The 16126-nt window shown below is 47.1% G+C and overlaps 1 protein-coding gene across 4 annotated transcripts in view; it reads left to right on the forward strand.

The window, feature by feature from the left end:
• The window catches only part of FRMD4B (FERM domain containing 4B), a 125813-nt gene that overhangs the window by 83786 nt on the left and 25901 nt on the right, over nt 1–16126 (forward strand). For all 4 annotated transcript variants that reach the window (XM_072934924.1, XM_041718750.2, XM_002193048.6 and 1 more), the window contains exons 6-8: nt 762–818; nt 1737–1759; nt 15104–15187. In XM_072934924.1, the coding sequence (XP_072791025.1) occupies nt 762–818; nt 1737–1759; nt 15104–15187 (164 nt within the window). The remainder of the gene's footprint in view (nt 1–761; nt 819–1736; nt 1760–15103; nt 15188–16126) is intronic.

Genomic DNA, 16126 nt, shown 5'->3' on the forward strand with positions numbered 1-16126 from the left:
GCGCGGTGAGGCGGGGCAGCATCCCCGAAACGCGGCGGCGGCAGCAGCCGGGCTTGGGAAGAAAGAGGGTGGAGGGAGGGCAGGACTCGGGGTACGGAGGGAAGGCAGGGCTCGGGGTGGGCAGGACGGGCCGGGCTCGGGGTGGGCAGGACGGGCCGGGCTCGGGGTGCGGAGGGAAGGCAGGACTCGGGGTGCGGAGGGAAGGCAGGACTCGGGGTGGGCAGGACGGGCCGGGCTCGGGGTGAGGAGGACGGGCCGGGCTCGGGGTGGGCAGGACGGGCCGGGCTCGGGGTACGGAGGGAAGGCAGGACGGGCAGGGCTCGGGGTGAGGAGGACGGGCCGGGGTCGGGGTGGGCAGGACGGGGTGGGCAGGACGGGCCGGACTCGGGGTGGGCAGGGCTCGGGGTGAGCAGGACGGGCCGGGCTCGGGGTGAGCAGGACGGGCCGGGCTCGGGGTGGGCAGGACGGGCCGGGCTCGGGGTGAGGAGGACGGGCCGGGCTCGGGGTGGGCAGGACGGGCAGGACTCGGGGTGAGGAGGACGGGCCGGGCTCGGGGTGAGGAGGACGGGCCGGGCTCGGGGTGAGGAGGACGGGCCGGGCTCGGGGTGGGCAGGACGGGCAGGGCTCGGGGTGGGCAGGACGGGCCGTGGCAGCGGAGGGGAGCCGGGGCGGGGACCGCCGGTCCGCAGCCGGAGCCGGTACCGCCTCTCCCGGTGCCCCCTCCCCTCCTTGCCGGCTCACGCTCCCTCTCTCCGGCACAGGGGCAGATCGAGGTGGACAGCGAGACCGTCTTCAAGTTGGCCGCCCTGGTGCTCCAGGTGAGTGTCTCCCCCCGGCTGGGTTCGGCTCAGCGCCGTTCCCTTCCCGGCGTTTTTCGAGCAGGGTTGTTTATGGTCGGAGCGGAGTGGGAAGCTGGAACAAATAGTTCTTTTTTCTCACAGGCAAGTAAGGGAAATATTTATTTGAGGAGTTTTAAATTGAAAGAGTAAGAGCTAATCAAGGAAAGTAATTTATCCGGGCAGGTTTCCATTCAATTTATCACTTATCCTAATTTAAATACATTCCAGAGATCTGGGAAGAAAAGTGTAACTATTGTAGCTAAATCAGCTATAGTATGCCTGTGAATCTCCTTTTCCAAGCATGTGGTTTTGATACCTCTGTTATGTTAAAATATACAGTGTTAGTTTCCCCTCTCATTAATCTAGTTTTGTTCTACTGAGACTTAAACTCCAGTTATTTACCACTTTCTATGACATAAAATTCTGCCTTTAAAAAATTGGGGATTTTCCCCCATTGCGTTGTCATTGACAAAGTGGCACAACAAAGCTGCAGCAGCAGCTTGATCTGCCTGAACAGTTGTTTTCATCTCGAGTGAGCACAATTCCTCCCAACTGCTGACCTGACTGTACAGCCAACCTTTGCCTGAATGGGAGAGGAGGGAGAATTGTATTTCACTTCTTGTGCAGTGAAAGCGACATTTGATTTGCAATGTGAAACTCATCCCCGTTTTGGAAGCAGTTTTATTTGTGCTGTGGGTGGATTGTCTACAGCTGGGAGCATGAGGGGCCAAGTCCGGCTCTTGAGCACATGCAGGCAGGCTCCGTGTTTTGCAGGGAGTATGGTGGGGGTCAGGATCTGCCTGCAGGGCTGTGGGAGTGGGGAAGTGAACAATGCTGGGAAAATCGAGGGTTTTGAAGGGATCATGTTTTAATTCTGTCACTGTTTTTCAATTGTAGGAAGCTAAAGGGGACTATTCCAGGTAATAACATTTTCCTTTCTAATACTGGTGTGTGCTTGATGGATGTGTTTTTCTGTGTTGGCATTGTATTGCAAACAATCACAAATGGGGAGTAAAGTCCAGCTGCGAGCAGTGCCCAAAGAAAGTGAAATGTGCTGCTGGGCTGGATAAAATCTGAGTCTGCAAGGGTGAGTAATGTCTTTTGTGAGCAAGCTCTGAGTCAAAACAGTGTTTCAGGCCACCACTCTTTGCTCCCCTCCCAAGTGTGGGTGCCGCAGTGGGAGAAGGGGAAAGCTCCCACACTTCCCTGCTGGGAAGACCTGTGCTTTGCCAAACTTTTGCCACGCCAACCATTGCCTGTGCTTCTGCTGACGTGTGTTTGGGTCCATGTGGGTGACCTTGCCCACAGCCCTGCTGTGCAGTGGCAGTGCAGGGACACCATCAGCTGCCCAGGGGAACAATGAGCCGTGTTCTCCTGCAGCTGCCCCGGGGCCTCTCCCTCCCCACACTTGACCCAACTTGTGTTGCAGCTGATGTGTGACCCCCTTGCTCCGCTTGAGCTGTTTAAAGCTGCATCATCAGGTCTGCCTTCCCCTTGGATGTGCTGCTTACCCAGCTCTGATTGTGATAAGGGACTGAGGGGAGCAGGTGGGGTCACCTGGACCTGCTGGAGCCACGGGGAAAGACCTTCCATTAGAAACAGCTCACTAAGCAAATAGAGATTCAGAAGATTGGCTTTGGTCATGTTAATATTTTACTGCTTGCTGAGTCTCCATATGGGGGGAGAGGTGTGTTTTATGCTTCAGCTATCACAGCTTTGGAGAGCGTTCAGTACAGACCTGTCTGCCCAAACCAAGTCACGTTTGACTGCCAGAGTGATTCTGCTTTCCCTTGAGGGGGCAGTTGTCAAATAAATGCCAGTGCCAATCCCTAGACCCCTTCCCTTCAAAGGCCTGTCCGTTCTCTGCCAAAGAACGTGCACTGTGAAGTCCATCAAACCTCCTCCTCCTGTTTGTTGGCATGCTGTCACACCTGCAGGGAGAAAAGATGTCTGTGATCAGCTAGGTGGGCTGGCTGTGCCGACCATTTCTGTTTTGTTCATGCTCTGTGACCCCCAGTATACTGCTTATACCTGTAGTAAGCTGCATTTTTCTCTAGAAAGACCCCTTATCTTGCCTGATCTCTACAGGGACGCCCTAAGCTTAGCTCAGTTAGGCACAGATAACCAGAAAATCACTGCTGACTCCACAATAAGTAACTTGTTAAGCTGTAGCAACTGGTGGCACAATTTTCTTGATTGTCAAGAACAGGGTTTAATGTTGGAAACCACCTTAGTGGTGAAAAGCTCCCTTATGTGGTTTAAACTTAACACAGCCTCCTTATCATTTGCCATAAATAGGTTTGTAAGTATGGCTTCACGAGCCCAAGAACTGTGTCTGTGGTTGTTTTCCATGCTTCCCTGGACACATTGCAAGGAGTGGATTGCCCGTGGTTACCTTCAGAAGTATTTAAAGAAAATTGTAGAGAAGAGTACTCTGCTAGAAGAGTGATTTCCATATGCAGCTCTTCCCCTAAGAGTCGCATGGAAATAGCTGCAGCAATTGTTTCCTCTGTTAAACTGAGCATATGTTATGCCCCCGTGGCAAATGAACACAGGCAGCTGTCCCAGGCCCTGTGAGCACACCAGCAGTGAAGGAATTCCATGTCACATATCACAAGTGGTCCTTTGGGCCAGTGCTGATAAAGCAGTGGCTTAATTGCCAGCATATCTTAACGCTGAAGGACTGGCTTCTGCTGCACAGCTTGCTGTGCTGCACAGACTGTGTCCCTGCAGCAGCGCTTCTGTGCAGTGGGATTTGCCTCCCTTTGCAGTGCCTTGAGTTTAGTGTGCTCTCTGCTCACTGTCAGTTGGACATTCTGCTTTGAATCACCTTTTGGAATGTGGCTCTTGCACCACCTCTGCTTCCGTGAGAATGTGCAGGTTGATTTTTCTGATACTGGATTAGTGCTGAATGGACGTGGGTAAATACAGGAATTGCCTGAAGTCCTGGAGATTAGCTCTGTGGAAGTGAGGATTGGGCCAGTCCAGGCAGTGCTGGGGATCTCTTCCTGTCTTGACTTTTCACACACATCCCATAGGCAGCTTTTCCATGGGGACACATCCTGTGGTGGGGTCACCATGTGGCATTCCCAGTGACCTCAGCTCCGTACCAGGGCCCAAACACGGCAGACTCTCGTGGTTCTGCAGGAACCTCTTTCCCAATCCACGGCTCAAATTCTCAGATAACACCCTGATGGCAGGGAGCAGCAGCCTGCTGAGAAACACCCTCCCCTGCCCCATGCTGAGTGGGTGAGCACATTCCTTGGAAATCTGTTTCTTTTCAGTGAGCAAACCTGACACGTGGGCGCTTGGAGAAAGTAAAAAACTTTTGATTTCTACACCACAAAGGTCATTCTGAAGGGGCTTCACAGTCTGGTAGCACTGGCAGCATGGGAACACCAGGGACTTTGGGGTTTGGTCCTTGCAGGTGCTTTGCAGTAGGACCCCAAGGTCCTGAGCTGGGATCTTAGAGGACAGGGGTTTTTTCACAGAATCATGGAATGGTTTGGGTTGGAAGGGATCTTAAAGATCATTTAGTTTTTGCCTTATTATTTGGGGAGAGACTTTATCTAAGATGATACACCCAAGTCCCACTTTGAGAGGACACTGATTTTGAAGACATCTTTATAAAACTTAAGTGCATGCTTCAAAATTGCACCTGCAGCATGTCCTGATTTGGACAACTCTAGATTCTCAAAGGCAGCCTCACCTGGCTTTGGGACACCAGAGGAATGAGGAACAGAGGTGGCATCAGGCCACCATGTACCCATTTCCTTTTCCTGTTTACCCAGCTGGTGATCCCAGCAAGATAATTCCCTGCTGTGTGTGATGAAGAGGATGTCACTGGGATATTCAGTGAGCTATCCCTCTCCCCTCTACCTGGGATGGTGTCAGGGCTGCCCTGAGCAGAGCAGGACAGTCCTGCAGCTCTGCTGTCCCCAGGAAGGCTGGGATGCTGCAGATTCCTGCCCCTCTGCCCGCCTGTGCAGCGCTGGTCACGCTTTGCTCAAGAGGAAGGATGTAACTAACACTGGTTCATGTTTGCTTTGCACAACTCATCCATGGCTTCCAGTTGACTGCTCATGTGTTTAAGCTGAGTTCCCAGCACTTTTTACCCAGCTCCTGCAATAGGAACCCCAAGCAAGCATTAGTCATTGATTGGAGTTTTGAAACTCTGCTTGACTTAATTGCGTTTTTCCACTCTCCTGTTTGCAAATGAAACAGAAAAATCTGCAAGCCTGGTTTTATGAAATCCTTGTTGTTAAACTCTATGCAAAGGTTTTAGAAAGACAATGTGATTCAAATTGTGACTTCTAGCATGGCTCAGTTTTGGGGGGAAAATGTACGTATTCTGTTTATTTTAGGAATTCTATTTGAATTTTAAAAAGACAATGTTTTGGCAGTCTGTTAATTATTCCTCTTGTAGATGTGCAACATATAAAGTCTGACCTCCTTGTAAATAAATGATCTAACTGTATTTAGTTTACAAATTAAGCATCTGCCCTCAAAAATGCTGTATAATATTATATGCTTTTATTTTCCTTTGTAGCTTAATGAGAGAGATATTTTATAACTGAGAAGTTCTAAGTGCTGTCCTAGCGCTGGAAAAATGTTTATCAAAATCAGATTAGCTACAGGGACTATATAAGGAAAGCAACTCATGGGGAAAAAAAAGTTTATTTTCTGACTGGTAATCTTGGGCTGTATTTTCCCCAGTACCATTTCCAGGACTGGAACCCAGCCATGCTCCCTGGAAGTTAATTAAATTGCTGGAGGAGGGATTCTATTTTCTTTAAATAGCTGACACATTCATTTTTGATTCTGGCCTGTGGGCTGCAAAGATAACTCCCGACTGGTATAACATAACACAGACAAAATAATGAATTCCTGATAGCTGACATGTGCAAGGCACCGGGGTTTATCGTTATGGGGGTGATAAAGGCAGTTTGTAAAAGGGAAAGGTTTGGGTGAGAGATAGCTCTGCAACTGGGCCTATGGAGTACTTGTTCCAGAAACTCCTGAATTTTAAAATCCTACTTGGAAAAAAGTGAAGTTCATTATGTAGGTGCAGAAAGTAGTATTAACAATTTGCTCTTAATTAAGAGTGAGTGCTCGGAGTGAGATTTTTGGTTAGTGTTTAGTTAGGAGGCTGAATATTTTGCCAGGCAAACTGGAAGATTCTTGGTAGAAAAGAATGCAGGTAAGATAATGTGGGCAGTGCAAGAAAATAGCTGTTGGAAAGAAGTTAATAATTGATAGCAAAGCACCTGCTCGCTCTACCACTAACCCCGAGATTAAGGTACCCTCAGGAACAGGACACACCTGGGGTCTCTTGGAGGTGGCCTGTCCAGCCCTTTTCTGGGAATTTTGCCAGGAAAATTCCTGGTGTGGCCACGCCCAGGACTGGGGTTGGAGCAGGAAGACAAGTTTGAGGATGAGTTACAAGGGGACATCTCATCTGGCAGCCAAAGATCAAAGCTCGGTCTGGATCCTGTTTCAGCCCCAGCTATTTCCTCACACCTGTGCCAGTGGGTGATACGAAAGAGCTGGTGGGTCAGCAGGGGATACACTCTCAGGGCATCCATCTGGTGTCTGTAACAGCGCTGCAGTTTAGTTCCTGATGTTCTTTTCCATGCAAATGCACTTTTTAAATGCCCATGCCCTGATACCCTCAGCCTTTTTGCAGCCTGCCCCCAGCTCCCCGTGGGCTGTGTCTGCCTGGCTGTAAATCAGTGCTCAGCCCTGCTGCTGCCTTGTGCCCCTTGTGCCCCTGGCCCGTGTTTGCCAAGTGACTCATTGTGTGCTTTGCCTTTCAGCTGTGACTCCCAGCACTTTTTCTTTAAATACCTGGCACTGGCTCTGAACCATTAACTCTCTCTCCGTCAAACCCAGCTATGTGCTTTCCTCAGCTCCCTCATTTTCAATATACAGCTAACTTAGGGCAAGACAAGCAAAAATCATCATATTCAGAGCCTGTTAGCTGAGGGGGTTGATTATTTATTTTGCTTCATTTGGGAGCATATGATAAAGGTAGTAAATAAGCAAGTTTAGGGAAAGTCATGTTTCATATCTATTTCTTACAATTATGATGATCACCCTACTGGCAGGTATCAGATGCCCACTTTCCCAAGAGCTTGATTGAATTTTATACCCTCTTCAGAGAAAGTGGGTTGAAGACTGCAGTAATTTTTCTCTAGCAGGGTGAAAATTTTGCTTTCCTTGGTGAATCCATGCAGGTCTGCCATGAAGAGCAGGAGCTGAGGGAAGGCAGCAGGCAGAGGGGAGCCAGGCAGGGAACTCCTGAGCTCCATCTCCCTGAGCACTGAGGCAGCAATTGTGAGATGAAAACATTGTTTTCTCCTGGTGTTTTATTTTTCATGCAAACCAGGTGCAAATACAAAGAAAAAGTACTTAAGATGCCATTTCTTGTACAGACTTTTCATGGCAACAGGGTTTTTTCCACTGGTGCTACTTGGAGATTCATCCAATTCATGATATATAAAGTATATACAGTCTGAATGATGTAATTGTAATGGTTTTTTTACAATTTCCTATTTTAAAGCAGTTCTGTAAGGACTGTCAGGGAATTCGTATAGAATGCTTATTATGGAGCAGATTAATTAGGTGAAAGCACTGTGGGTGGAAATGAGCAAAAAGGATTAGATGAAGAGGGAAAAAAAAGGATATTTGCAGTAATTTAACAACCTGATCTCATGGGGTTTACTACTTGTATATAGTAATGTAACTCTTAATATTCACACATAATTATGGTTGTTTGGTAGGGAACAGTAATTTTTAGATTTCATGTGTGTGATATTTGTACAGTTTCCATAGCGGCAGAGAAGGGGTTACTGTGTTTTGTCCTCTTTAAATAGTCCCTCCACAGTACTTTCTTTTCTTTGGTTTTTCTTTTTTTTTTTTTTTTTTAATTGTTTTTAACTCGGAGAGCAGAGCTGGAGTGGGTACAACCCAGCCACCTAGAGAGGTCTTTTGTGTGTGCTCTGCATGCAAAACAGATGAGAGACAAGGCAAGCAAGGTGCCAGGAAATTCAACATCCCCCAGCTTGTCCCCCATGCAGGGGAGAAGCTGTCACATGGGGTATTATCATGACATCTCCAGTAAAAGATAGTTTTCCCTTGTCTTAGAAATTCCCTTAAGTATAGGTTCAGTATTAAAACACGTGGTCTTTTTCTATTGCAAAAATTACATTTCATGGTTTTGTGTTGTAATGTATTCACTTCCCTTTCACTGAATATTTGAAAAACTTCATCAGGTCTACGGGGATTTTTTCCAGTCTTGCACCCTCAGCTGTGAGCAGGAGTTTGGGCTCTGGTCTGATCCCTAACAACATCCTCGCTCTAGAAAAGCAGAAGTAAATCTTTTGCTTTTCCTTCCCATTGTGGCTGAGATGTCTCACTTGAGGTGTATTTTGTGCTTAGAGGAAACGGAGCGACAGCTTTTCAACGTCAGCTTTTTTACTTTTGCAGATTTGTCAGGTCTTTATCATTATTTGGACACTTTATTTTTCTTGTGGTTCCATGTATCTCCATGTATCAGCTGGGCTGTGATAACAAGCTTTAAACTTTGCTACTGTACTCAGACATGCTAAAAACCCACGACTAATATGGCTAAGCTGACCTTTGTGTGAACAGGAAGAAAGTGTGAATGTTAGAAATAACAGTCTGCTGTTGTGAGGAAGGGCTTGGGATCCTTCAAGCGTTGTATCAACTGTGAATATCCATCTTTTGCTTGGCAGTAAATCCCCAGGTGAAGCAGAGCCATTCTGCTTTTGTCTGATCTGTTGGGGGAGCACTTCTAGCATGTGCTTGTGGGTATGAGCAGGCAGCTCTTTAAACATGGATGTGTTGTAGGAGGTCTATGGGATGGGATCCACCACCCATCGTAGGTGGTAGGTCCAAGGACCAAACGTGTTTTTCTTCAGAATATTCATGTTTCACAACAAGAGCTGTAAAAGAAGCCCTGAGGATTTAGGGCAGCTCCAGGTCACAGATTTTCTCGAGCCACGCAGAGCTGCTGCCTTGGCACCCTGTTCCTTGTCTGCAAAGTGGAAGTTGTAGCATTATCTCATCTGCCAAGGTGGCTCTGGGAGCAGCTCATGTTCCTGTTTGTCTGCTCACCATGTTCTCATATGGAGAGGTGAGTGCATACAGCTGATGGGAGAAATGCTGCATTTTCCTTGGCCCATCTTCCAAAAGCCAATGTATGGGGTCACCAAACCCCAGCAGATCAGGAGGTGCTGCTGCTCTGCCCAGGAGTTGGGCAGTGCTTGGGAAGCAGAGAAATTTGGCTCAGGAAACAGGACTGGAGCTCAAGGTCAGGCCTGGGAGTCCAAGGCTCTGGTTCACCTATGGAGAATGGTCGTCCAGTCCCAGCCACACCTTGTGTTTGGTGGAGGTCCTCCTTGAGCTGTGGAGCTAAAGCTGTTGCAGCTCTACAAGGTGGGAACCCATAGCATAGCCACAGCCTGAATGTCCAACAAGCTGGGGTTTAAAAAAGCCATCTGCACTGCTTATCAGTGTCCTTTTCACAGATGGGGCTGGAAGGCTCTTAAATGCCCCTTCAAATACCTCTCTGAACAGGCGGCTGCTATCTGCTGTTCGAGTGGCAGCCTCTGCAGCCCTGGCCCCAGCAAAGCTCCTGCTCCCTGGGGGGAAGATCAGGCTCTGGCAGTCCTGTACCAACGGGAGCCCCTTGTTCATGGCCTTTCCACATCCTGGGCTCCCTTCAATAGAAAAATAACTTTCTTGAGTGTGCCAGCAGACCATGAACTGAAAGGTTGGGAAATGATGGGAAACGTCTGGCATTTGCCACAAAAGAGGATTTGTCAGAGAGCACATTTCGAAATCCTCCTGCCAAGATCCTGCTGCTCTGGCATACTCAAAAGCTGCTAAATCCATCATCTCTCCCTGTACCCCCCCTGTTCTCTCTTCCTTCCCCCACTTTTTTTCTCCTGCACTTTTAACCCTGCTCATTTTTTTTCCTCCACTGCCTCACTGCTTGCTCCTCACACCTGTTTCTCGTGGTCCCTGGAAGGGCAGAGCAGCCTCCACGGTGGCCTGAGGTTGTCTTGCTCTTTATTTTACAGCAAACCCAAAGCCTACAGGGCAGTCACCTGTTGCTGAAGCAGCCCAGCTACAATGGGACGGTCCATGTTGCTGGTTCTCATCTCTGAGTGTAAGGAATGGGAGCACCTTGGAGACCTTGGTGATGTTTCCCTGAGTCTGGTCACTTGAGAAAGTCACTTTAGGACCAGGCTGGGCTGTGGGCAGTAGCACAGGATGTTCTTGTACAATTTGGTGGTCCTTCTCAAGGAAGGGTGGTCATTCTCAAGAAATAGGGCTGTTGCTGCCATCAGCTGAATAATCTGACCCCCTGAAACCCTTGATTGTCAAGCATTCAAGTGTCTGCTCTAATCATGTGCTGTTTTGGAGTATTTCTTTTGCTAGCTCTAAATATCTTGAAGAGAGTGAGGTGACAAATCCTAATGGAAATGCTTTGAATAATCTTCATGATGTAGGGTAATAGTGTATCATCCTTTTGCGGTGCAGCTGCACATTTCCCTGTGAATCTCATGTGTAATTCTCAAATAAGCTGGTATTTAGGTGTCCCTGAAATAACTTTCAGGTTAATTTTGAGAGGCTGATTGACATTTCCTAAAGGCAAGGCCACTCTAAATTCTACCTGTGCTATGCCTAAAATTCATTTCAAGATTTATCTGAACATAAGATAATAACATTCAGGAGAACCAAGGAGTGACTTATTCCAGTGATCCTGTAGCAACATGAGAAAGTATTTGTGTGAGGTCAAGGAGCTCCAAGAATAGAGGAAAGTTGCTATACAATGCACTTTCCCTAGTGATAAATTTGTCCCTTATAATGTGTTATAAACACAATTCAGCAAAGGGAGACACACCTGCCTCTGCTTTAGTCAATTAAGAGTTGTCTGAAGTCCTTTCCTCATGAAGTTGTTAATATTTACAAAGAATCTGTGGGCTGATAAACTTCAATGCTGTAGTCCAATATATGGCTTTTGCTGCTGGGTGTGTAGCTTGCTCTTCATGTTTCGTTACTCTCATTAACCATATCTTACTCCATCTAAGCTCTTACCTGCACTGGCAGGGGGCATAAGCTGGTTTTTGACAGTAAGTGCAGGGAAACCTATTGACAAATGGTCCTCATTAGCACAGTTCTGTAAATCTTTGCCTGGCAGGGAGTGTTGTATCATTCCATTACAAGCTGTCAAGACACACTTTCTGGGGGCATAAATATGTAACTCTTTTTAAATTTTCAGTAATGTGCTCTAGGCAGAGCATGCCACTATGGTCTGGCTTAGTTCCTTCTTGGATTTCTGGTGGGGGTTTTAGCAAGATGCTTAAAATTTCACTGCAACATCAGCAGGGTGTAGGAAGCTCATGAGATTGGTCCTGCTTTGCTGCTGGAGTTTTAGCTAGGAAGCCCCACTGATAGTATGGTACATTATCAAATATTTTTAATCATGTTATCTGGTTATTTTAGAGTCAAGCTCCCTCTCCATAGAGCTAGCACTGACAAGCAGGGCGTGCTGGGGACAGCATCTTACCCAACCTTTGATCGTGTTGGGACAGAGAATTAATTATGGGCAGTACCAGGAGTGCAAGTTGAGGTTTGGTGTGAGGAGGCTCTGAGGCAGATTTTCATTATTTCCATTTGCATTGCCCAGATTGATTCAAGCTCTGCTTTGTATCTGCCAGAGAGAAAAGTCCTGTTTAGAGGGTGGAATAGGAAGGAAAGCGTCTGTCTGCTGCTTTTGTTTAATTTTTCACCATAGTGGAAAAATACTTGAATTGAGAGTTTCCTATATTCTCCTGGGGAATAAACAAACCTTTTGCCAAAAAATGTTCAGTCCCATTGACTCTGGGCAGTTTATGTATTGAAATTATGCCAAAAACCACCAGTCCAGAAACCCCCTCCATAGCAGGGGTCAGATTAAAGGCAAGCTGGGGCCGCCCCATCCTCCTCCTGGTGGGAACCCACCATGGACATGCCAGATACAGCACTGGGCGTTGGGCTGGCAGATAATGGGGGTGGTGGGACATCTGGAGCCGGGGCTGTCTGCCCTGGGATTGCTCTATCATCTCCTGGTTCTTGTGAAACCAAACAGGAACAGGTCGTAACTCAAACCGCAGCTCCTGCTATCGGGAGTTGTCACCTCTGGGGAACAGCTGGGTCTCAGAGGGCTTGGGAAAGTGATGCTGAAGGTCAAGGGGAGACTTGCTTGGTGCAGATGAAGTGATAATGGACTCTGTGGAAGGAGGGGGAGGACCATTTGAGGCTTTTATTATCCCTGAAGCCGTGAATCATCCCAAACTCTAATCCTGGGGCGTGCAGTCAGCAGATCCAGGCTGCTGCGTGCCAGCCTGCACTGTCTGAAGGCATCCAGCGTGCAAGGAGCTGTGCCCTGTCTCTCCCAGGTCTTTTACATTTTTCTAGGATTGTTTCATGCTTGATCTTACAATTATGCAGGGGGAAAAAAATCCTCATGTTGCTTCTCAGAGTGTTTCAGGCCTTATAAGTCCATTTGGATGGACTTCTTCCAGTGCATGCGAATGGGATGGTGTCTGAACCTCAGGGTGTGAGGTTGAGTCCTGTGAAGAAGACAAGTCCCAGGAGCCAATTTTGCCTCATAAAATCAGTGTATTCTCTGCTGTTGCAAGAAATTGGATGGGTTTGTAGGTTGGCAGGAGAGAAGGCCCAGCTCTGCTGTAAATTGTCACAGCTGCGTGGCCCCTGCCTGCTGGCAGTCTGCAGCACAGTCAGCTGTGGTTCTGGGTCAGTGCTGCAGGGACGTGCCCCCTGTCATGGCACAGACGTGGTGACAGCCCTTTGATCACCGCCTGTCCCAGCTCAGAGCCCACAGGCCCTGCTTGGAGGCTGGTTTGCTGGCTGGCCCTCAAAATTTAAATTTGGTGGTAGACATCTTCAGATTGATGAGCTGCTGCTCATCACTCAAGCTTAACTAGCACCCTTGTTTTGGCATCGGGGAGGATAAAGTTGCTACTTAGCCACATCTAGAGAGATGAGGGCCCCAAAAACCAAACAGAGAGGGGAAGGGCCCAAACAAGAAGGCAGTAGTGCTGTTGGAGGCCATGAATGTTGCAGAAGGTGGCATTTCAGAACATGGGAGATGCAGCTGCCAGGATTTGAGGCATTTCTGCAGACTCTCAGTGATGGGGAGGCTCCTGGCCCCGTAAGGCTTGGGGAAGGAGAGTTTGGGACCTCTCCACCCACGTGTAGTGTTGACAGCTGGGTGTCAGCTGTCCCCTGCTCTGCCAGAGCTCAGCCCTGGCCTCCCAGCATCAGCCTCCTTATTGCCTCAGCCCTTACAACCAGATTGCTGAACAGGGGTTTAATGGCCACCCATTAAACCTCTGATAATGAATACAGGGCTGAGAATCTACATGTACAGAAACAGCCCTTTTGTTTGGTAAAAATGAGCTATTTTGTTAGTACTTCCTTCCAAAACCTCTCCTACTTCACTGTAGTTCCCTGCCAACTCTGCCTGCTAGAGCAGCCATTGCAGTGATAAATCAGGTTTAAAAATAGGAGGAAAATTGCAGTTTAATTATCAGTTATCCTGTGAGTCTGTCATTGAAGTTGGAGGACCAAACCTTCCAGCTTTAAGAGGGAGTTCAGACCATGTTATATTTTGTTGTTGTTTTTTGTTATGGTTTTTTTTTGGTGGTGTTTGGGTTTTTTTGTTTGATTGTATTTGGTTTTTGGTAGTTTTCTGGGTTTTTTAGGGGTTTTTTTGGTGGATTTTTTTTTTTATTCTTTGCACTGATTTCTGAGGCCTTAGAAGAGTGTGCTCTGTGTCTGCATTGCCTTCTCTCTGCAAGCTGAGATGTCCCACAGCCTTTTGGTCCCATCAAAATGGGCTTGCAAGGGGTGAATATAACTCAGCTTTTTGTGAGCATTGGCTGTATTTGAGTGCTGGAAGAGAGATCCTGATTTTCTACCCAGCTGTCCCTGTTAGTGGCACTTGGGTGCTGGCCAGCTTGTAAAGAAAAATGGATATTCCTGGCAGAAGAGTGCAGCAACCAGAACTCCTCGGTGCTAATTGACCCCTTCTTGGCAGCTTCATCAAAGAAGTTGAAGAATAAATAGGCTGTTGATTGGACTGTTTCCTTGTCCCCAGAGGTGGTCCCCCTTACTCAGGGCTGAGGCTCATTGTCAGGGCTGGGGAAGAGCCTTGCAGAGTGATTAGCCCGTGCTCCTGAGGAACAAAAAAACCGTTTTATCTCCTGTGTTTTCCATGTGGCATCTGGGAGATGGAATCGTGGTAGGGGGGGATTGCTGTGTCCTCCATGTGCAGAGCTCCATCCTCAGTGGTCATGGCAAAGGGAGACATAGCTCTGATGAAAACTCTAACAGTACAATGTGATGAGAAGAGAGGTTGGGAGCAGAAAAACACCTTCAAGGAAAGCCTGGACAAAGTTGAGGCAGATGCTGATGGACGTGACTGGTGCATTCTTTGCATAGAAAAATCGTGTTGGTGCTTGCTGGAGCTGCTGTGAAGGCATGCAGAAATCCTGCCAAAATGGGGCGTGCAGGTTTCAGCTGATTAATTAATGGACCATGTGAGGAGAAAATATCAACCATTTTACTGATGCCCCTAAATAGCTTTTAAAATATTCTGCCGGGGTTTTATCATGACAAATTACATTCACATACTTCAGCCCCCCTGTATTTCATTTCAGGTTGGGCCTGGAGTCCAGAATATTTGAACTTTTTATACAATGGGCAGTACAGGAGAACTAATTTACTGGAAATATTGGAAAGTGTATGAGCTGAAACCCTTTGTTTTGAAGCATATCTGTGTTAAACTTCTGTGATTTAACAAATACCACACTGCTTCATGAAATGTATTGTTAAAGACAGAGCAAAACTTAGCACTACAAGCTTTACTTTCGGGCTTTCCTGCAGCTGTTTCAGGGCTCATTCTGCACTCAGCAAATAGAGTGAGGGTGTGCAAAATAAATATTGATACCGTGGTGGCCTGAGCATCACGTGTGTGTATAATGAGCATGACACCATATCCATCATTGTCATGTGAGAGGGCATCTAGAGTTACGTTGCTATGACAGCCTGACATGGGGCAACCCTCCACATTTGTGAGCAGCAAATACAGCCCTTCCTTCTGCCCCAACTAATGAGTCCATCTGTGATTCACTAGCACTGACTCTGGGCCATTTTTGCTTTTTCAGTGATGAGAACGCTAGAAAAGACTTGAAGACACTGCCAGTCTTTCCTACCAAGACACTGCAGGAGCATCCATCACTTGCTTACTGGTGAGCTGTTTAATTTAAAATGTAAATCATTGCTATGAATGATAACAACAAGATCACTTTTAAGCAGTTTGCAAACTCCTCTAAAAGTGCACAGCCCAGGACATGGAGTTAATTGCTCATCTTCAAGCATTTCCAGTTTTTAGACTATTAGAAATTATGCAAGATCTGATGCAAATTCCTCCTTGAAAGTTTGCTCAGATTAAATTGCTGAGTCAGAAAGTGCTGGATCAGAGTATGTGGGGACCCTGCAATAGAAGGAGCTGAAGTCTGAACTCCAGCCAGGCCTGGGTTTGCAGAGAGCACCTCAGTCTTCATCTGTCCCACAGTGGAGCCTTTGTGGTGAGCTGACCCTTGCTGCTGCCAGCTGCCCACCCAGCTCCTCCCGACAGGACAGGGGAAGAAAATAATCTAGAAAAGCTGGAAAGAGAAAGTTCTAATTCTGGGGCTTGAATTTGCTGCAAAGGAACACAGCGTTTAGGATGAATCAGTGATATTGTTTCCTTGGAATTTATGCCCTTTGTGCAAATTCAACTCCCTCATTTGTTTTGGTTTCTTAGGCTTGATGTGTACGTGATGGATTTTCAAGTATACTGTGCTTGTTTATAATTTGTTTGTCTCTGAATGAATACTGCTGGGTATTTCTTTGCTTTCAGCTGTCTGACACAGAAATGCATATTTTATTTCACATTCCTCCAAAACAAAATGTTGAAATATGTAATAGGAAAAATGCAAAAAGGTCATTGCTGACAAATGTGTGGTTTTTTTCACCTATGAAATGTCAGGGGGAAAAAATACACAGGAATGAAAACAGCTCTGGTTAAACTTCTTCTCTCTTACATATGGAGCATTAACCAGCCTTTGAAGTTTGGGTCCTTTAGAACATTAAGATGAATTTCCACAATTAGGACCATTCTTCTGCAGCAGCATCTGCAGCAGAAC

The sequence above is a fragment of the Taeniopygia guttata genome, chromosome 12, assembly GCF_048771995.1.
Source record: "Taeniopygia guttata chromosome 12, bTaeGut7.mat, whole genome shotgun sequence".
NCBI lineage: Eukaryota > Metazoa > Chordata > Aves > Passeriformes > Estrildidae > Taeniopygia > Taeniopygia guttata.